The sequence below is a fragment of the Amblyomma mixtum genome, chromosome 2 (genome assembly GCF_055824585.1).
Source record: "Amblyomma mixtum isolate Tamu chromosome 2, ASM5582458v1, whole genome shotgun sequence".
In the NCBI taxonomy this organism is placed as follows: Eukaryota; Metazoa; Arthropoda; class Arachnida; order Ixodida; family Ixodidae; genus Amblyomma; species Amblyomma mixtum.
The window spans coordinates 4,254,282-4,275,588 of NC_143013.1; the positions used below are offsets into that span (position 1 = coordinate 4,254,282).

Consider the following 21,307-nt stretch of genomic DNA (forward strand, 5'->3'; position numbering starts at 1 on the left):
TTCTAGTAGGTCTAGCAAAAGCCGTACTTCATAGACAGTCAAAGCCACGTCCTCGTCTCCAACATCGTCTTCGTTGTGGACTCCGCTGTCGTCTTCACTGTCCGAAATTCGTTGCACGCTCCACCCGTACCGCTAGCACCTCCGAGCACCTGCGTGCAACGAAGTGGACACGACTCAGGGGTCTAAAAGCACCTCTTCGAGTACTGAAAGCCGTCGGCTTCGAAATCACCATGTCCATGAGAATTCGTTTTACACCCTTTTTCCCTCACTGGAACTAGCTGAGACCTCGCCCTTGCTTCTCTTAGTTACCTTTGATTTAAATTTTGCGTTACCGAGGAATAGAAGGCATTTCATGCTTTAGTGCGCAACGCCATCGCTAAGTTTCGCCAGGTGAAATGTGGTCCACTGCCACCAACCTGCTGGAGGAGCGAGGGTTTCTCAGGGCGTCGGTCTCTACCGTGTCAAAAGCAGTGAAACGCAGAAAGCGTAGCGGGGCGCTCACGTCAGAGCTTGTGGAAGGAAAGTTGCGCTTGAAGCTTCGGTCGTACGGCAGCGAGGACCAGGACTGCGCCGAGTGGCGCTCGGCCGCCGCTCGCCGGCACTCGCGAAGCTTGGCCAGGAAGCAGTGCAGCTGCTGCTTGAACAGCCGCGTCGTCAGAGTGTACAGCACCGGGTTGAGCGCTGTGTTCACCGGTAGCAAGAAGACGGCCACCCATGCGTACAGGGTCTCGTCGATTGGGATACCTGCACACCAGTGCACGCAACTGTGGTTAACGCACAACCCTAGAGCACTGACAGACAAGAAAACAAAAGTAATAAGTTTAATTGTATGAATGTTATAAATGTTATTATATCATGTTATTATATTAAGCTACAATTAATATTTTTAAAACCTTTCATCAGCTGATTCATTTTATCCCTGGCAGGAGGCTATGGCTCAAAGCGACGCCCGCCTAAAGCACTTGGTAGGCTTTGCACATGCAGGGCGCATGTTGCAATATTGCTTTGATTAATGCTAGACAGAACATGTTCCTAAACGAAATCGCCTTAGCACCGTAAACAAGGATAGCGACCGCAGACAACTGTAAGCTGTAGATTATTGTAAGCAAAGCGCCTTTAGAGTCCACACGTTGTTAGACACATAAATGAATGAATAATACTTTTATTGATCCACCGAGAAGGAGGCCCGAATCCCCGGTCCCGGCAAGCAGGCCTCGGACGCGGGTAGGGATGCTCCGCAGACTAACGACTAGTGGAGTTGCAGTGTTGCTTCACGGCCTCAGCCGCCAGGCGGGTGACTTGCTGCTCGATGGTGGGGTCTTAGAATAATTCGGTTCGATTTTTTTTTAAGGCCCGGGGAGTCGGCGCATTCCCAAATGATGTGATCGATAGTGCAAGGTTTTCCGCAATTCTCACATTTCGCGTCGTTTTCATTCCTGGTCTGCGTCAAGTAGGCCCAGACTAGGCAGATGTAATTTCCAGCTTGTAGCCTCCTCCAGATACGCGCCTCGTTGTTGGGGAGAGACCGTTCTGGAGGTGGAAATGTCCGTCTTTGTGATTTTTAGTGTTCAGTAAACTCGTTATATGCGGCTATGCTGTCATTTAATCCTCTGTATACGGGTTGCCCTACGGCTGCTCGTTAGTACAGATCTCGAGCGAGCTGGTGCGCAGCCTCATTGCCAGGGACAGATTCGTGCGCAGGTGTCCATATTATAGATATTCTTCTATCAATTGGATTTTTTTTCCTCTGAAATTCTACCTATTACAAAACTTCGAACGGCTGTTTTTCTGTAGCTAATAATTATATGCGCTCGGGTACCGACGCAAGCGAGCGCTATTGCTACTTCTTCGGCCGTCGTTACGTCTCAGGTGCGCGACGAGGCCGTGATTTTGGGTGTGCCTTCTCCCCCTACCACTGCCGATACTGCCGCTCCATGCTTCCAGCTTGTTGCGTCCACATAGGCTACATACTCGGCTTTCTTGTTTTTCATATTTTTAGCTATAACCTTGGCCCTGTGTTCTCTGCGTTCTTTGTTGTGTATTAAGTGCATGTTTCTCGGTTGAGGTCTGGTTAGTAGATTCATTTTCACGTCTGGGGGGATGCCTGTTTTTTCGCGCTGGCCTCTGTCTGGTCGGAGGCCTATACATCCTAGAATTGTTCTTCCCGTCCTCGTTTGACTCAATCTTTCGTGGTTCTCGACGCTTCGTATAGTTCCTGCCATCTATTGTGGACGTGGACCCCCATTACTTCCAGTTTCTCCGTTTAGGTGGATATGGGGAGTCCTAGTGCTCGCTTTACGCATTTCCTAATTATGGCGTGGATTCTGTTGCATTGCGCTTTTTTGATGTTTAGAAAGGGTGTGGGGTAACATACTTGGCTGATGATGTAGGCTTGAGTTGTTTTCAGGTGGTCACGCTCTTTGAGACCGTGGTCTTTTTCAGCGATTCTCCTGAATATACCGGTTACTTTCGCCGGGTAGAGTTCTAATTTTCTAATGGTGTTTGTGTTTTGTCCGTTTCCTTGAATGAACATTCCAAAAATTCTGATTTCTTCCGCCCTCGGGACGGTCTTGCTTTCTAACTCGATTTTTATGTTTACGTTTTTCTTTTTCTCTGAGCTATAGACGAAAAATTACGATTTTTCCGGGGAGCATGATAGACCTCTGCGCCGTACCTGACTACTATGTCTGCGCAACTTGCAGTGTTTGTTCTATCTCCGCGTCGCTTCCTTTGTTCATCCAGAGGTTTATACCGTCCGCGTACAAGCTGAACTTTAAGTCTTGAATTCGAATTAGTAATGGGGGCAGTGCTCTCATTGCTAAGTTAAACAGAAACGGGGATAGGACCGAGCCCTGAGGGGTGCCCTTGCTCCCTAGTTCGGTCGAGGGAGGTTCGATGTCTTGGAATTTCATGACTATTTCTTTGTTTGAGAGGAAGTCTTTGATGTAGCTATGTGGTTTCTCGCCTACTTCGATGTCTTGTAGTACGGCAAGTACTGCGTCGTGCCTTACATTATCGAAGGCTTTGATTAGGCTAAGCCTAGTATGGCCTTTGTGTCTCTGGTTTTATGGTCGATGATTCCGTGTTTGAGTGTAAGCATGACATCTTGTGTGCTGAGGCCCGGTCTGAAACCGATCATTTCGTGAGGCCAGAGGTCCTCTTTCTCCATGTATTCAGTTAATCTCGTCTGCACTACGTGCTCCACAAGTTTACCCACGCATGAGGTTAGTCAGATGGGTCTTAAGTTTTCTAGCCTGAGCGGTTTGTCTGGTTTGGGAATGAGAACCCCGTTCGCCTTTTTCCACGTTTGCGGGGTGCTACCGGTGTCCCATACTTTGTTCACGCATTCTGTTAATGCCGAGATTGATGCGTCGTCGTGGTTTCTGAGTATCGTGTTTGTAATCCCAACTGGTGCCCCTGGGATGTACGCGTTTCTACTACCTTCGGGTGCTAGTATCCCGTTCCGTGCAAAATATAGGAAAATGCCTGCTTAATAATAAGCACCTGTTTGTAGTTGAATCCAGTCTGTGTCCTTGTAAATGCCCTCACGATGTATTCCGCTGAAACATCTTTACTGCGTATGCTTCTCATGAGCTATATGATTATCAACCGCCTCCACCCCCCCCCCCCCCCCCCCCCCCCCCCCCGCCAGAAACGACCGGGACAAGCATTGGACTGAGCCTGTGGTACGCACCTGCAATGGCGATGATTTTGATGATGACAATTGGCATCCAGCAGAGAAAGTCGGTGCCTACAATGAAGGCAAAGCGCTTGGCGATGGCGCGGTCATGCAGCTGCTGAGTTGACCGCAGTCCAACCTTGGAGTGCTTAATGGTGACAAACATGCTGAGGTAGGCGTATGCGATGAAGCTGAATGCAATTGTGTTCACCGTGCAGAATACGAACGCCGAGTATTCCCAACCTGTAAGAAATGAATGAATGAATGAATTTATTTCGGAAGGTAGATAACGTAGATTAAGCACAACCCACAAACAATCCTCACTCTCAATCATTAACGCCATCCCTTTCATCCAGTTAAAGTTAGTCGTGGCTACTGCTGCAGCTGTGATGGGAGATGAACCAATTCCACTATACATTGTGAACTACAAAGCAACGCCAACCATAAAAGTGGTACGGTACAACATGACTTAATTTTACAGTAGGATGTAAAATTTATTAAGTGAATATTGTAAGCGACTCTTGCAAAGTTGTTGGATGCATTGCTGAGAAACACACTGCCTGTCTCTGCTACACAAGCAGTGTCTAGTGTAATCTAATTAAGTGCAGTGTTTGCTAGGTCTTTTTTTCTGCCAGGTACTTTGCTCACCTCGGCGTTTAGGAAAAAAACTAAAACTGCTTTTTTTACTGGCGAAATAATATGAAAACAATAGGATGTATTTTCAAGTAATACTATGCATTCAACATTAGTAACGCGTTAATATTGAGGAGTTGAATTATCGCCCTGTAAAGTTCATGTGCCTCACTGTCGCCTATTAGTTTATTTTGATAGAGAACACAGGCACACGCGTTCACACTTCGGAAGTAAAGGAGCACTTGGCACAAATGTTAGGACATTGATCGCTTCAAAATGGTTGCAACTACAGGTGACGGCTCAAGACCCAGTGTACATCACTGGAAGTTTTATGAGTTTTAGGAAGTTTTATGAAGGCTTATGAGTTATGAGCAGCCTTTGCACTGCCGCTCACCTTTCGTGCCCGGGTCGTGGATGTGTAGAGGCAGGCATACGCCGTTGCTCCCATAGAAGTCTTCCCCGTAGTAGTCGGGCCAGAGCATGGGGACGGCAGCCATGAGCAACGTGGTGAGCCATACGCAGATCATGCAGCAGGTCGCCGACCTCAGGGTGCGCTTCTTTATGGACAACGGGTAGAGAATGGAGATGAAGCGGTCTACCGTGATCACGGTGAGAGTGAACACGGACGCCTCGCTGCTCACGGTCGAGAGCACGCCGGAAGCGCTGCAGCTCCACGAGTGCCTCCACCGGTAGTCGTGGCGGATGTATTCGCCCCGGAAGCGAACGTCATGCGCAGCTATGACCAGCAGGTACACGCCCATCAGCAGATCGGCCAGGGCCAGGTTCTTGATGTAGAACGAGTGCACCTGCGCTCGCGGAAGAGCCTCGGTTGAGTTGCATGCGCTGGTTGAAGAGGAACTAGGTGAAATGTGCTAAGGAGTTTTATGCGAAGCATATTACTAGAGCTACACTACAGCCCGTCGAGCGTGGCGGTGGAGCTACCATTGTGACCACGTGACACCACGTGACAACATGACGTCACAGCAGAGGAGAGATGGGCTGCCGGCTCGCGCGGTCGGCCGCGGCGGTGAAGGCTCCACATCAGAGGCGTGGCGGCTGACCACGTGACAACATGACGTCACAGCAGAGGAGAGATGGGCTGCCGGCTCGCGCGGTCGGCCGCAGCGGTGGAGGCTCCACATCAGAGGCGCTGCAGCTGACCACGTGACGCTACAGCAGCGGTATAAAGCTGAGCTTGCCTCGCTCTCCGGGCACTTATGAGGCGGCCAGGTGTTGGGATGCCGCCTAGAAGCAGGGCTGATTTGAACGAGAAGCGAAAGCTTCAGCGTTTCCAATGTGTTTCCAATGTACTTTCCATGGGTGCCAAGAATGCTGTTGTAGCCGGTGCTGGGGCAGCGGTTGTACACTCCGCATTGAATTCACCGATGATCCCGTATATAGCTGCCACGGCAATCCTTGCTACACTTCTAGTGGTTGTATTAAAATGACCAAGTATTCAACCAAGGAAAGCCATGTATTACCAAGCCTAGCCATCAATATGATTCGCATCTGACTAGGCTTAACCTTAGCTAAGCCTCAGCCTTTTTTTTTTTATTCAGCAATGCTCTTGCTCTCCAGTGCTGCTTCTATTACTTTTTTGCTTGTGTATGCGAATATCGATGAAAGTTCTACGTTAGGCCTGCATCCTGGAAAATTTGTTCCCTTGAAAGCAACACTGAAAACATTGGCCATGAGGCGTTAGGTAAACAGAGAAAGCAAGCTGGAAGGGGGCGTACACTACGGTACTCAATGTTCAACACCAGAAGACAGGGCAGACAATGCCAGCATCGGTCCATGTAAGGAAGGAAAAGAAAAAACAACACAGAAAAGGCGGAAAGAAGTCGCTAAACTAAGAACGGAAGCTTTTCCAGAAAGGCGAAGGACAAGAGACGATAAAACGATTCACATATCCAGGGCGTTTCACGTAAGATTTTACACAATTTTTAAAATAGGCTTTTTGACTTCGAAGAGCGCTTTTTTCGGCATAGCATTTTCAGCGCTGCAGTACATCAGGATAAAGCTAAGACGTGCTAACTAGCAGGTTGGTTGATTAATAGTGAATAGTTACGCTTTTAACTATTACTGTTAGTCTTTTTAATTACTGAAAGGCGTCTAGCCCACTGTAAATAATATCTATACCAATTTTTATAGTTTCGAAAATGCGCTTACCCTTGGCGCTGTGATCCAACAAATTTTGGCTTTTTCAGCGAGTTACGTGCACTGGAGGAGTTGCTTTGCCTGCAGGCTTCTCAAAAGCGCTTGTATATTAGCGCGATATAGTTAAGATGCGATGGACCACAGCGCCCAGGGTAACCACCTTTTCGGAATTATAAAAATTAATATGGATATTATTTACGGGGGGCTACACGCCTCTCAAAAATTAAGGAGCCTAACGGTAATAGTTAATAGTTAAAAGTTAAATATTCCATATTAGTTAGGCAACATACTACTTGCACATCTTAGCTGTATTCTGTTGTACTTACTGCTGACAGTGATATGTCGTAAAAAGCACTCTTCTAGATCCAAAAGCTTATTTTTGTATATTGTCGATATAAAAGACACGATACGCGAAAACGGGAAATGAGCTCGTTAAGAGCGCAAGACCTATTAACAAGAAAGGCGCGTTCACCTCATTGTGCTCCCTGAACATGACGCGTCCGACGAGCACCAGCAGGTTTCCCCCGACGGCGATGATGGCCACGATCCAGGCTGCCACCCGAAGCACCACATTGTCGAGTAGATGAGCAAGGCTGCTGATGCCGTCGCCGCGGGGCTCGCATACGCGGACGTGCAGGGCCATCGAGCACATGCTGAAGTCACTGAAGTATCTGCGCATTACCGGAGGGGGCGGCAGGAAATGAGGTGGCCGCGGGAAAAAACGCGTGGGTTCTGACCACAGAGCTGGAATTCTGAGCAGTGGGCGTGCAGGGCCGTGGAGTTATTGGGTCTTAATAATGCGACCTTTTTCCTCGCCATGCCATCCTGTCACAATTACGGCGCCGGTTTCCGTCAGGGTAGAGAGTTTTTGAGGTATCTATGCAGAACTGTGAAAACACATGCAGTCGCGTTCTACCCAATAGCATAAAAGCAGCGGGGAGCCCACCCCGACAACTAGGGAAGAGTGGGCCACCGAGAATTCATTTCGAGAGAACCCGAAACGAGCCTGGCTGATGTGATTATTCGGTAAATAACCATACAGTTTACTAGCTAGTAGAAACCGTGTATTCAAACCGTGTGTACAGACCGCAACTGTGATTGGATAAACTTTTCTTTTGTGCTATGTCTGTGTAAATGCTCCTAATGTACAACCACTCGTAATTGCTTTTGGAACGTGATTTGTGGACGAATATTTATTTCTTTCCATTAAGGAGGCACTATTTAAGGTATATTGGTGGAGCGTTTAACCCGAACACTCAGTATTATTCTGCATATTCTCATTTCTGACTGAGTGCAAAAACGGCAATGAGATTGACTTTCTTCGCAAAGGTTACGTTCCATAATGTTTTGTTGACGGGTGTACATAGTTATGCGTAAAAACTGTTTTCCTCTCTAACCCTAAGTATTATCTCTATTATATTTGTTATTGAGATGGTATTAGAAACTTAATCGGGAAAAATAAGCGTTGTCTGTCACCTAGTTCTCAGGAACGAAAGTGACAACTAGACCTTTCGTTGCACGTTCATTATGTCCGTGTCGCCGCTTATCCGCACCTTCAAGGAAACCTGTAACCGCCAGCTAGATGAACCGAAGAGATGTCTGGTTGTGTGTAGACTGACGCGTAGGTGTCCACAAGCACAACCATGAAGGAATGGCTCAAAATTCAATGTAAAGGCATCAACAGCTTCTAACGCTGTCACATTGGCGACACATAATATAATTAGGTGCCCGTGGGAATTATTTATTCGTGCTCGGCTGCTGACCTGAAAGACGCGGGTTCGATCCCGGCCGCGGCGGTTTAATTTCTTTGGAGGCGAAATTCTAGAGACCCGTGCACTGTGCGATGTCAGTGCACGTTAAAGAACCCCAGGTGGTCGAAATTTCCGGAGCCCTTCACAACGGCGTCCTTCATAGCCTGAGTCGCTTTGGGACGTTAAACCCCATAAACAAAACCAAACCAAACCAAACCTATCTCCCTCGTACTAAATTTGGTCTATTGAGCAGGTTCAAAAAATTATTCTTGGTAACCACTTTCCAGGTGTTTAGTGTGCTTTCCGCAGGTTTGATCATTGTCGTGTGGTTTAGACGCGGAAAAAAAAATATAATACATGCAGAGCCGATTTGAGCTAATCTTTTGATATATCAGTAAACATTACACCCCACCCTCCCAATCTGCCCACGCGTCCCTCTTATCGTGTTCGAATACACCGATGTACTGCTTTCAGCGCATCCTCCTGTGACAGTGCCTTGAGAGAAAGGAAGCAAGTGGTGTTAAGTAGACTTCGCTATTCTTCTGTGTCGCTGCATGGCCTTTCAGAATGAGATACGTTGCTGGGGTGTTCGACCTCAGTGAATCAATGAGGGGGATTTCCCCACGTGTTTTGTTACTAAACTTTGCTTTCAGTAAAACAAGTATTCCACCCAATGATTTTCGACATACCAACTTCTCGCACAAAAAGAAAGAAGTGCCTGCCTTGAATAAATCATTCACTGTTGGTTAAACCAAGGAAAAAAAATGTGCGAACAAATATCCTTTCATGCCCGGCTCACGAGTAGAAAGTAGATGAAAAAAAATGCGTAAAGAGTTGTGTTATGCTTACATGTGCGTCAGATTCTGCAAAGATGCGAAGACCTGCGGCGAACAACTGCGTAGCGTGTTCTTCTTGATATTGCTGAAACAAAAAAGTGGACACATTATTTCATCGACATCATCATTAGCCTATTATTTATCTCAAGTATTCTGTCCTGTTCCGACGGGTATGTCCCTCGCGGCTACTGACTTCGATTCGGCTATAACGAGCACAAGGCTGACCTCGATTCCTAGCGCAGCGGCCGAATGCGATTAAGATGAAATGCGAAGGAGCCCATGCACTAGTATTCTATTATTTATTTATTTTTTCTCCAAATGTTTCTGTCTTCTGGAATTCAACCCCTGTATCTTGGATACTGCCCCCTAGTGGGCACGTGCCAACTTTATTTCAGGCCAACCAATTTCGATAACGTGTGAAATGGCTCGAGGCATTTGGCATTAATCCGGGACCCTGCACTACGGCTAATATCACTGCCCAGAAGAAGTACCTTCTATATCATCCTAGTTACCGCTATCAGATGAACTGAGTCCAATTCAGGAAAAAGGCTTCTGCTGATGTTCTAATATTTTTCTCTCCTGCCAAGCGCGCGCTCCTTCTCAAAGCAAACTCCCCTTATATCTACGTTTTACACTCGGGCTCGCCCGGCTACATTTTGTTTCTCACAAGAACCGCTGCACTTTTGTTACAGGCAGTTGCTTGTCTGTTCGCCTCATTCGATGTTCTGCCCAAGTTCGTTCAATTTACACTTTGATGTCATTAAATACAGCTTTCTACACAGCACACTTGACTTGCATTCTGGCTCTGAAAGCTACCGCAGTCATTTTACTTGCGATGGAACACCGTGCGGTCCTCAATTTACTTCCAAGATTTTCCTTTAGCCTCCAAGTGTTGTGCTTCTTAGGAGAATCCCCCCCCCCCCCCCCCCCCCAAAAAAAAGCTACTTTCATGAACTCCTTCTTTAGAGGGATATCGGCTCGCTATGGTTCATAACTTGGGAGTGGCTACCAGACGCACTCTAAACGCTTCGTATCTTCCTGCTTGTGTTATTCTCGTCGCAAGAAAAGCCAAACCTTCTGTATGTGGCGGGGCAATGTCTAGCGGAATACTTACAGTGACTGCAACCTTTTCAGGGGCAGGAATGTGTCAATGGGAATAAAGTCGAGATGGTTTCCTTCCAGGTCACTGTAATAATAAGGAAAGGGAGATTATCACACAGAAGAGTGATAACAGCTCGGAAAAGTTGAAAACAAAATGACAATGGTAGAATGTACGCTAATTACATTACGCGACTGCGCTGTGCCATTGACATCCGTTCATCGCAGGCTAGTGATATAGGCGATTAATCTAATAGGTTAATTGTAGCCTACAAACACGCTCCAGACAATAACAGATTCTCGCACATTCCTTAAGGTGCAGGCTCACACATGGCAACACTGTTTGGACAAACGACCAACACGGGTAGCTCCTAGTTACGATATGTAACGACGGCAACGAAAACGTTGTTTACCCTGGAAAGTTATTAATGAGCTACCTCTAGAGAAGACAGATTATTTCAGCACAGCTTAACTAAATTAAATACCACGTGACGCTTTCTTATTGGGACTTATTGGGATCGCATACCTCATAGAAACAGATCCAGTGGCACTAATGTCTGCTCATTTTTGTATCTTTTTTAGGAATTATCGAGATATTTACTTTGTGTTTTCATGAAGCACTCTACTATTTACATTTAGCGGTAAAGAAAGCATGCGCATGAAACCTAAGCTTGATGAAGGTATGGAGTTTGATGTTGTGTGCGATTGTAATGCACTAAAGAAGAACATTTGGAACGAGTTGCTGAACTATATCAAAAACTACGTTAGTTTGCCAATAATATGTTACAATATATGTAAAGTACACCACTTTTTCCACTGCATGAGTAAATACATATGAGTGTTGCCACTTTCTCAATGTGTGTTGCTGTTGAACGTTTCCGAATTCCTGTTTCTATTCGTAAGTTATGCGAGTCGCTTGCAAAAGGGATTAATTTGGTTAGTCTTAGCCAAATAAGAAGCTCCTTAATCGCTGATATTTTGTGGCTGTATGTAGCCTTGCAATACGAAAAAAAAAAGAAAAAAAAAACGCCTTCGAATACATGTTAGAGACATAACATACGCACATGTTTAGCAGTTCGTCCAGGCCAAGAAACGGCGTCTCGAGGATACGAATCTTGTTGTACGCAAGGTTCCTGAAAGCGACGAGACAAGACACGGTTGCAGGTTACACTCAATCACTATAGAAAAAGTGTATTTTAGTTGGGTACGAAGCAAACCGACGCGAACGTTGGCTTTCCCGCGACATTTCAGAAAGGTTCTTGGAAGAGCGATACTCAGGAATACCTCATAGTCGTCACTCTTCTTGAGGTAATGGGACGAAGGAAACCGCATGCTTATAGTACAGTCTGCAATGTATCAGTACACCTGCCGAGTCCATTGGCAGCCCTATAAGGTGCGACACTCGAGCCCTTCGAAGATAGCTTGTGTAGACAACCTAAATTTAATGGCGTCGTATGTGCTTTCACGTTGAAGAGTGAGGTAGGAAGATGTTCGCACTTAGCACTGAAGACGACAGAGTCGGGGTGATACATGACAACGGAGCGCGAAAACAAGACGACGGACGAAAACAGAACACAGACCACGAGCGCTATCTGTCTTCGCCCGTCGTCTTGTTTTCACGCTCCTTTTGTGATGGATCATCGATACCGACTCACCCAACTTTCCACCTTTGTCGTGGTGACAACAAGACACAGGATAAGCAAAGATGATGCTCAACCCTCCCGCCATTCTTCAGAGATTCCGTGCTGAGCTCTGCTTGAAGCTCGAAATACGCGGCGAAATTCTACGCCTGCCAGACAATCTTACTATTGCTTCTCGTGAAACGTCTTTGAAAGGCGGGGCCGCCACACAATTTCGCTGTTGTTGTGGTTGCTACGAAACTCTATACATGCACTTCATCTTCTCTTTTGTCAGTGTGGCCTCAGACACGGAGTCTATCATAGTACAAAATTTGGTGCATTCATTCATTCTTTCATTCTTTCTTTGCGAACGAAACCCAGCGTCTCCAATTGTGGCCCGCGATGGCAGGCGTCCGTGAAACCTTACACTCTAGAAGCCGAGAGAAAGAGAGATTGCGCGGAGTAGGAAAGTAATAAAATTTGCTGCGTTATTGGGTTTTTGGAGCGACAGCCTATAGAAACGCGAGTCACCCGACGTTGTTTGTTGTGAGACTTCACCTCCGTTCACTCGGTTTTGCCCCAGAGCACACGCCGTCTAGAAAAGCTAGATTTGATTTCACTACCACAACTTCGCTTATTTGAAACAGCGAAGAAAGCATTGACAGCTTTTATTTGCCTGCACTGACGTGCGACACAACGTCAATGATGGCAGGTCAGGTCTCTTTCCTCACGTTTCGTTTACTTTCTATTTAATGAGTTTTCGGGATTGAATACAACTTCTTGCAATACGCTGCTTGTTGATCTTAGAATACCTGTTTAAATTCTAGTGACTGACAGTTCCATTTTTTTTCAGTGCTGACACGGTTTACTCAAATTTACTTACAGCGTGAGCAGGAGTGACAGGCCACCGAAACATGGAGAAGAAAGTCGAGTAAGCTTGTTTCTTGTCAACGATCTGTAGGCAAACAAATAGTTTTAGTATTTTCTCACAACTTCCTGAAGAAACCCGAAATTTAGAAAAAAAAAGCACTGTGAAACTAATACTTACAGTATTTCGAGGCTTTTCAGAGCGGTGAATGTCTCTGGATGCAAAGTCTCAATAGAGTTTTCGTCAAGCCATCTGTAAAGAAAGTAGAAGGTTTTTCTAACTTGAAGCGAAAGAAATCTGAAAGCAAATTTTCACCCAGCGTACCACTCAGGTTCAACGCAAAGTGTCACACTCCTGAACATATTTGAAACACGGATTCCCATGCATCCAATGCTAAGTTTTCAATGAGTGTAGTTATTTTGATCCCCAGCCCGGAGTCTGCAATTGTAATCGGTACCTACCAGGAGGGGTTCTCGTTTATTCTACTTTCAGCGAAATTATTGCGGAAACCTGAGTGAAGTTTGCCGACGTAAACCGACCTAACCGACACCCTGCGCGTTACGCGCATTTCTTTCATATAGTATACACTTATGCGGGTGCACAGACTGACGTTCAGACGTTCAGACTGCAGCTGTGAACAGGGGTAGGTGCCAACAAATGTTCCAAACATCCTAACGCTGTCTTTAACTTTATAACTGTCCTTCCTAATTGTGCGCTTTGCTATAACCTGACAACAATATCCCAATTAAGCACTCTTCACGGTGATTTACAAAGGAAGCACCATGCTCTGGAACATCATATGCACGCAGAAAAATATCCTGCATTAATTTTAGGCCTGTATGGAAGGGCGTCGCAGACGATATGGAGGGGTTATGGGTGCGACTCCTACGAGTGAAGTGTTTTCCGTTTCTTGTGCAGTTCGCATATCATTCAACCATCTAACGACTGTCGCAATCACTTTCCCTCTGCGAGTAAGAAAAAGGAACCATTTCGCAATGGGATCTTTGATAACTTTGGCGCTTTGTTGCTTTGGTGCTTGTTGCTCTTGGTGCTCGAGTATGTGTTTTCCTAACGACTTGGTCTTTGAAGCTAAAAGTGTAGATCAATCTCGACCAAGCTTTGAAGGTGTTGCTATTGCGTAATATTGCATATTTTAGTTGTAGCTCCTCCGTGAATTTATTTTTCAGCATAACAAAGTCTGAGCATGCCGCCGCCTTGAAGAGGAATTGAGCAGGAACGAAGTGCTACTGTCCAGTGCTATATAACAATCCGAAGCGTTTTGCAGTTTGTGAGAAAGAAATAATCAAATAGCTATTAGAGCATTTGAGTGCTCTGCGACTAAAACACACATTCGGAATTTATGTTTTCAGTACCGTAAGGTTAAGCAGTATACAAGTGCTTTAGAAAAAAATGACTAACCTGAGCGGTACGTACCAGGGACCTTCACTAAAACCATTTTTTAAGTTTATTTGTTCTCACTTCTTTTGCACAGAACAGCTACACAGGGCTAGCAAACAGAACAAAGATTAGGAAAAACCTGCTTACCAACGACTGGTAACAAAACTTCTCTAACTGGGGAAAAAATTCTCGGAATTTAAACCTTTCTGCGTAATAGCCCTACCTTGCGCGTGGAAGTGAGGGAGTAATTGCGCAGACCTCGTATTTTTGTGGTAAATTAGTGTTAAGAACCCGTTACACCTACACAGCTTCATTCAATGGTTGCAGCTAATCGAAATAATATATGTGGATGGCAGAGTGTATTAAATAACGATAAAACTTCACAAAACGAAATTCATGTCACGTTAGATATCTCATCAAGCGCGTGGCTTCGTATTACGATTATCGTTCCTTGCTCGTCGAAAAACAGTAGGGAGGCATACACCAAGAACGGCATTGCAAAGAGCTGAATGAACATTTGTTAAAACTGTCATTTGATTACTATTCCATTTTGTAGAAGTTTAGCAACGCGCCTTTGTCCTGAGATATGCACATCTAAAATATTAGCCCAAACAGTCTTATTACGCATGCGACAGCGCGGCACACAGCATGAACCTTCTCTCTGGGTGGCGCAGCTGTCGCCTACGGCATTCCGTCTGACAAGGATGCGGGAGGACATGCGACGGTGACCACTTTTATTTCTTGGCCAGCAAAGCAAAAAATGACTGTGCGGGCGACGGGAGGCGAAGACGGCTTCTTTCAGCGATTCCTATTACACTGAGAGATAAAACGTGGCGCAGCTTTAGACTACGCATGCAGTCAAGTGCAGCCGTACCGCATTGCTGGCCAAGCGCGAAAGGTAATCACAGTCGCCTCTCACTCCACAGCTAGGTCACACCAGGGGGGAGCTTCGTGCCGGGAGCCGCGGTCTCGCGTGAGTAATTGGGCGGATTGAGCTGAAAGTTTAGAAACGCAGATCTCAGCACACAAGTGCTCTACTAAAATTGTACAAAACAGAATACATCAAATGCCACTATCCCTAAGTTTTTAATAAATGAAATTATTTAAATACTGATATTACGATGACAATTATCCTCATATTTTCTGTCCGGCTGCCAGCATATCCCATGTACAAAAAAAGCTGCTATGCAGTGCTACTTGCATTAAAGAAAAGTCCTGACAGTGTAACTTTGAACGCCCTGTATATTATTTCGGAAGGTTGCTGAAAGTATCTAAAAAACAAGTAAATCAACTACACTGCAAGCAGAGGTCGAGTGCTGATTGCGCTACACATGCTTTACTTACAGGCTTGTTAGGCTCTCTAGGTGTCGAAAAAGCTTTGGATGGATTCTTCTGAGGGCACAGCTTCTGAGATCCCTGCAAGGTTGTTTGTCGTTATTTTACGTCGGACGTAGATTCCTGATGGGTCATAACGGAGCTGGGAAACACTTATGAAGATATTTTATTAGTGATCGTTTATATTGAGGTGGCCATCAGCTTGGTATTACGCAAAGATTTCATTATTGAACCATCGCAATGAAGAAGAAACCCATTTCGATAATGTGAGCACAAACTGAGTGTCACGCAACTTCAGTGAAGCTTCAGTGCTTTACAACGCAGTCCTTGCCATTACGGTTTCAATATATAGGTCTATGCTCCTTTCAACAACTACCATGCTCATTTCGCATTTTATATTTTTCTAAACGGCGCATAGCGTTGGCAATAGTTGGGCTTTGTTTAACTTCGGAAAACAAAGCAGCGCTTTTAAGAATGACACGCTCTCCAAGTTTCATATTTTGAGCTGAAGTGGGATATGAACGGCAGCTTCTAATAAGCAAACTTGAGGCCCTGTAATCTTCCCGAAACCTGACGACTCTGCGGTATTTGGCGGAAAGGATGCTTTCTAATATTAAAATATTAAAATAATTTCTATAACTTCTTGCTTGCTAGTATCTCCATCGGACACGAGTTCAAATAACTGCATAAATCCTTACAGAAGTATGCCACCTTCACATTCTTGTACCTTTGCGAACATTACAGCTGGGTTTTTAGAGACTTAACGAATCGCTTTAGAAGCGTGCATGGAGGATAGAGAGTGGCAGTGTAGGATCTATGTGCTGCGTTATTTCTGCTTTCTGTGCACAAAAATAATGTTCGCAGATATTTATGAACGTCTTATGAGTGTAAGAAGAAACTTACAAAATGCTCAAGTTTTCAAGGCCACTGAACGCTTCAGGTGATATATCGCGTAGAGCGTTGTGAGACAAAACCCTGAAAAGAATAATAGCACATATAACTTTATCAGTTAGGCAGTAAATGAGTGCTACAAAAATGGTCACACTTTCACGCATTTACATATTTTAAATTTCCTTCCTTACAGTCAAGGCTGCTACAAAAGTGTTGACAGAACCAAGTTGACAAAAGGTCAACACGGTTGTAAGGAGTTATCCGTTACTGTGGTACGCCAAGTAGGCGATAATGGGGGAATATAATAGCACTTTTACAAACTTTTATTCAAAATTTCAACACAATGTAAGTTAACATCATTGATGGACAGTCCGGTCTACGGGAAAGTTTGCCTTTCTAGCACCCGTGAGTGTAGGAATGACTGAAAAATGTTTTTGGTAGCATTCGGAACCTAACAGTCGAGCAGAAGTCCATTCTCTATGGAGCAGAAGGACGGATGCGTAGACATGTGCAGCAAATTAACGCCAGCTGTTTCAGTGGCATTAAAATCTTGTCACATTGGATTGATAGGGTTTGTTGTCTCACACCCTCCGCAATAATAACGGCCAAGTTTTTGCTTGAAAGCCATGCTGTTATGTACTCACAGGTTTTCTAATTCCTTGCTCCCTTGGAAGGTGTAGTCGCGCAGCCAGACGATGTCGTTACCAAGCAGATATCTGGTAAGAAAAATTCACTTTTAGATGTTATCGGTTGCCTAACGTGAATAAAGAGGCTTGCACAAGTGACAACTTTCTAGAAGGAAGCGCTTATGAAGTGAGGGAAGCGGCCGGTCAGTGTACATACTGGTTATTAATAATAAAAGGCTCGTTATGCACTGATACAGGCTCCCTTTACCAAATTTTGATCTCAGGTGAGCTCCAGTTTGTCAAAAGCAGAAGTATTATTTGTGTAATATTGATCATTTGCTAAAACATACATTAAACGTCACCCTTTTTATTTAGGCATTTAAATGTTTTCACACACTTTTTAAAAGCTGCCGCGTGAAAGCTGCAGGTGCCCACGACAAGGTATTTCTTCACTGGTTCGCTCCTTTTTGGAAAGGTTAAGTTTCCTAGACAGAAACACTAAATTTTTTTTAGGCTTAAGGCACTCTCAGATTCTGTATGATTTGCTAGATTTACTTTAAGAGATCAATGTCTGAGGAAATTGGGAACACATGCGTTGCGCTCTACAGTTTGTAGGCTTCCAAAAGTCTTGCCCTCTAGGAGGGTCCTTAAAAATTTTGGATACTTTGACAAAATTTCTAGCCAGTTTAAAGGAATTCTGGCGGCGCTGCCCAGTGATAGCAAACTATTATATAAACAGTGCTCGCCATAGGCCATTGAAGGTGTCCGCTATCAGAGCAGTTACACATGATAAACATCACGATAACCCCGTGAACTGCCTATGAAAGTGTTCTAGCTAGTTTATGTCCTTTTAATTATCTATTTTCTACACGGTTTTGCTCTCGACAACAGACTCTACAAACGGCTGTAAGAGTTTTTTTAACCACCAGGTCCTATATTTAACCTGAAAGAAGCAATCATTTTTGACTGCTTCCAGCTGTGTGTAGTGACCAAAAAAGTTTTCCTATCTTCAGCTCTCAAATGTCGTGTTTTTTTTTTCGCTGACTCCAAACACATTTTTCGGTAACGCCGCGCGCCCTTCCTAGTTTGTCTTCATTGTGTGCTGGAAAATATTTTTAGCTTCGGAGCGCTCTTGGGCACGCTGACCAAAGATTATGACCTCGAAACCGGCGCATTTCTGTTGAGCGATACTCACGCATCTTTTAAACTTGGAAGATTTTCGAAGACGTTTTTCGAGAGTTCTTCGACTTTCGACGAGGACAGGAACCTGGAGCAAGAACATGACGAGGAGTTTTCAGGAAGCACTAGCCCCAAAACATGCATGCTCTCATACCTTGAGGAACAAATTCGCATTTGAAACTGAGAAACGCGAGTTTCGCAACCAGTTGAAATTGTTTCATTCGTTGCCGAATCTAGCAAACGATTAGGTTGTCACAGCTGGGTTCACGTCACAATTGTAGAGCGCGCAGTTTTCAAGTATGCTTGCAACAAGCTATTGGTACGAGGCGTGGAATCAAGTTTCACTTTATGCTCTGTGTCTCAGTGGGAGTAATCGACAAAACAACACAAAAGTTATAATAGCTTGAGAACAGTAAGAAAGAGAGAAGGAGACTGCAATGGTGGTTAAATCAGGATCATCGTGATTAGACCACCACCCTGAAACTAAGAGCATCTGTTGGGCCTCGTCCGCTAAGCGCGCAAGACCCAACTGATTTCTGCGAAGGGTGGCGTGAGCCACCGCACAAAGAATGCGAGAATATGCTCAACCAAAATGATATTCGAAAAAAAGCCTATTTTTATGTTCCAGCTTTCAGGATCATTATCTTGGTGTCTTTGTATACGAGAAGTCCAAAAGTGACTGCCTGTAACGGAAGACCATTATTTTCAACGTTAAGCCCATTAGCAGTGACGTGAATTACACTGTCCGTCGCAACAGTCCTTGAAAGACTGTGTAGGAAAAATTACACTTAGTGACGTTTCTTACATAGGGCGTTTTCTACAGCTCGATCCACACATCCACCTATGGAATTTCGCGTCACTCGTCAATTCTATCCCAAGCGTGCCTGCGTGCCTGCGTGTGTTAGACGCGAAGAGACACTCCAGTGGTGAAGTCTCGTGCATTGCTAACCAAAAACGCGCCGGGACCAGCAAGCACTGGCGTCTCGGACTCAGTAATGCAGGTAGCCACTGAACCACAAGCTGTCAAGACGGAAACATCAAACGCGTTAACATCCATTGGCTTTCGATTTGCCAATCTCCACACAAAAAGAAGCACTCAAGGTAGACTTGTTTGAAGGATAAATATAAACAAACAAACAAACAAACTGTAATGGGGCGACACAGTCACAGTCAGTACGGACGGGCCACAGTCCTTGTTTCAGCGGTGCTGCTCAGCAGGCCAGCGTTCGGAAGCGCAAAACCCGAACTTCGTCTGCGTCGGCTTTCTTCTTCCTCTTCTTCGTCGGCGCTAGCTGCTGGGGCATCAAACCCCAACTCTTTCTTACAAAACAAACAAACAAACAAGCAAGCATCGTAATGAAAAGAAGGTAACGAGTTCGCGCTGCAAGATACAGCTGTAAGCATTGAGATAATATCTACAGTATAGAAGCAAGTACCGTTGGCCACATTTTGCCTCCACACTGCCTGGCGCGACTGGTTTTTCACAAGTTATTGCAAGTGAGCCAAGACGTGAGAATGCTTGAGTAGCCAACAAAATAGCCCTATTTCTTGCGTGCTTGGAAGAATACTTATGCCATCAATTAAACGCTTAAGATTTCTCTCGAAGGAAACCACCCGAGCTGCTCTACAACAAATATTTACTTCTCTCGAGCATGTATCTCGTTTTTGTGGTCTGAAGTTATCAACTAAAAAAACGCTGTAGTGCGCTCCTTAATTTAGGCAGCATTTTACTTTTTCTGCTTCTTAATGGGATTGCACAAGTTTGCAAAAATGGGGAGTCTTGTATTCCTGCTTTTGCAAATTTACTAAGTGATTACCAAAGCACGTGTCGAAGTTATCTTGATAACTTCTTTTTTAGGAATCATAATAAGAATTTCATGACCCGGCTACTTCCCATAACGCTCGTGCTAAAAAAAAAAAAAAAACTAAGCAAGCTGTGAAATTCCCTAACTTCATGCCAGCGAATGCTAATAGCATGGCCTTCAGCTCGCATTACCGTACCCCTACTATTCATAAGTCTTTCAGAGTAGTAATAACAAAACCCTCAGCTTTACTGCGGTCGTTTATAACTTTCGGGAGGCTTCACTACTCAGAGGATTCGTTCCTCATGTACCACCGTTTTTCACAGCGATAAAGCTGTCCATATTAGAAGGAAGACGGCAACTTGCTCAGAGCAGTTTGAGGACGGCTTATTCGTTTCGTGCGTAGCGAATAAATCAACTACGTCGAGCAGAAGTAACAAGAGAGATACAACAAAATCAATTAGACGCGATGAATGGCGGACCTGACTGCAGAGATATACCGATGCGGTCTGTGGTCAAAAGGATCGCTAAAAATAGCGGGTTGTTCTTCTAGGTGTTTGACACCACTGTGGCCGAAATAAAAAACGTTTTTGACTTCTTACTCTTGTTTTATGGGCAATACGCAATTCATTTATCTCCAAGATGAAAGCCAGGACTGCGTACTTCAGCGGTGAGGTCGAGCAAATTCGCTACGCCATGGACGGTCTAACATCCTCTCTTCTCGAGTGTGTTCGCGTATTTGTTGACGAGTGCGTGCGGGTGGGAAAAAGCGTCCCACACAACATACCTTACTCCATTCAGGCTGCTCCTTACGCAAGCTACAAAAAGAAATCAGGGTCCCAGCGGTTGCTCTCAAAACCGGCGAAGATCAAAAGAGGTACAAGGAAAAATTTATTGTTTACCTGCCCAAACTCGTAAACACTGAATGTGCAACAGGAAGATGGATCCCGGACAACCTAAGATAAGGGAGGCCACGTCACGAGGGGGAAATAACATTCGGGTTCGTATCATGAATACGCAGACGAGTCCGCTGAACAGGATTCGTATGTTTCCAAGTAAACAACAGGAAGAAGGTAGTTCTCGCAGATATTTTGCTGGGAGGCACAACGTACTCTGGAGATTGTGTTTACGTGTTGGCGTGACAACGCGGCTGAGGGTCGGCTGAAGGTCGATGGAGTATCTGCACTGGACACGTGCCGCGCTGGTGCGGATGTTGGTCAGGACGCGGATCTTGTACCTGGCGCCTTTTTGGCCGCTTTCTTTTCAGCGCATCGTTACTCAGGGACTCGATGGTAAATCGAGTTCCCAGCTGGGAGACAAATGACTTTCTACTCTGTGTGTTTTCTTGTGGAAAACGAGTGACTTCGTGTTATCGTCATCTTCACAGCATCAGGACTTTTATTTCTGTTTGTCCCGTTTCAATATTTCAGATTTT

The 21,307-nt window shown here is 45.1% G+C and overlaps 1 protein-coding gene across 2 annotated transcripts in view; it reads right to left on the minus strand.

Moving 5' to 3' along the window:
* LOC149358264 (uncharacterized) overlaps positions 1–21,307 on the minus strand; it is a 69,607-nt gene that overhangs the window by 10,852 nt on the left and 37,448 nt on the right. The window contains exons 6-19 of one of the 2 annotated variants that reach the window (XM_089568808.1): positions 18,087–18,158; positions 16,910–16,981; positions 16,278–16,349; positions 15,384–15,455; positions 12,822–12,893; positions 12,657–12,728; positions 11,219–11,287; positions 10,171–10,242; positions 9,070–9,141; positions 6,942–7,140; positions 4,707–5,118; positions 3,695–3,922; positions 503–744; positions 28–149 (exon numbers count right to left, since the gene is read on the minus strand). In XM_089568808.1, coding sequence (XP_089424934.1) covers positions 39–149; positions 503–744; positions 3,695–3,922; positions 4,707–5,118; positions 6,942–7,140; positions 9,070–9,141; positions 10,171–10,242; positions 11,219–11,287; positions 12,657–12,728; positions 12,822–12,893; positions 15,384–15,455; positions 16,278–16,349; positions 16,910–16,981; positions 18,087–18,158 — 1,837 coding nt within the window. In that variant the 3' untranslated portion in view covers positions 28–38. Of the gene's footprint in view, positions 1–27; positions 150–416; positions 745–3,694; positions 3,923–4,706; positions 5,119–6,941; positions 7,141–9,069; positions 9,142–10,170; positions 10,243–11,218; positions 11,288–12,656; positions 12,729–12,821; positions 12,894–15,383; positions 15,456–16,277; positions 16,350–16,909; positions 16,982–18,086; positions 18,159–21,307 lie in introns of both variants that reach the window. The other variant, XM_089568809.1, reaches the window with a different exon arrangement.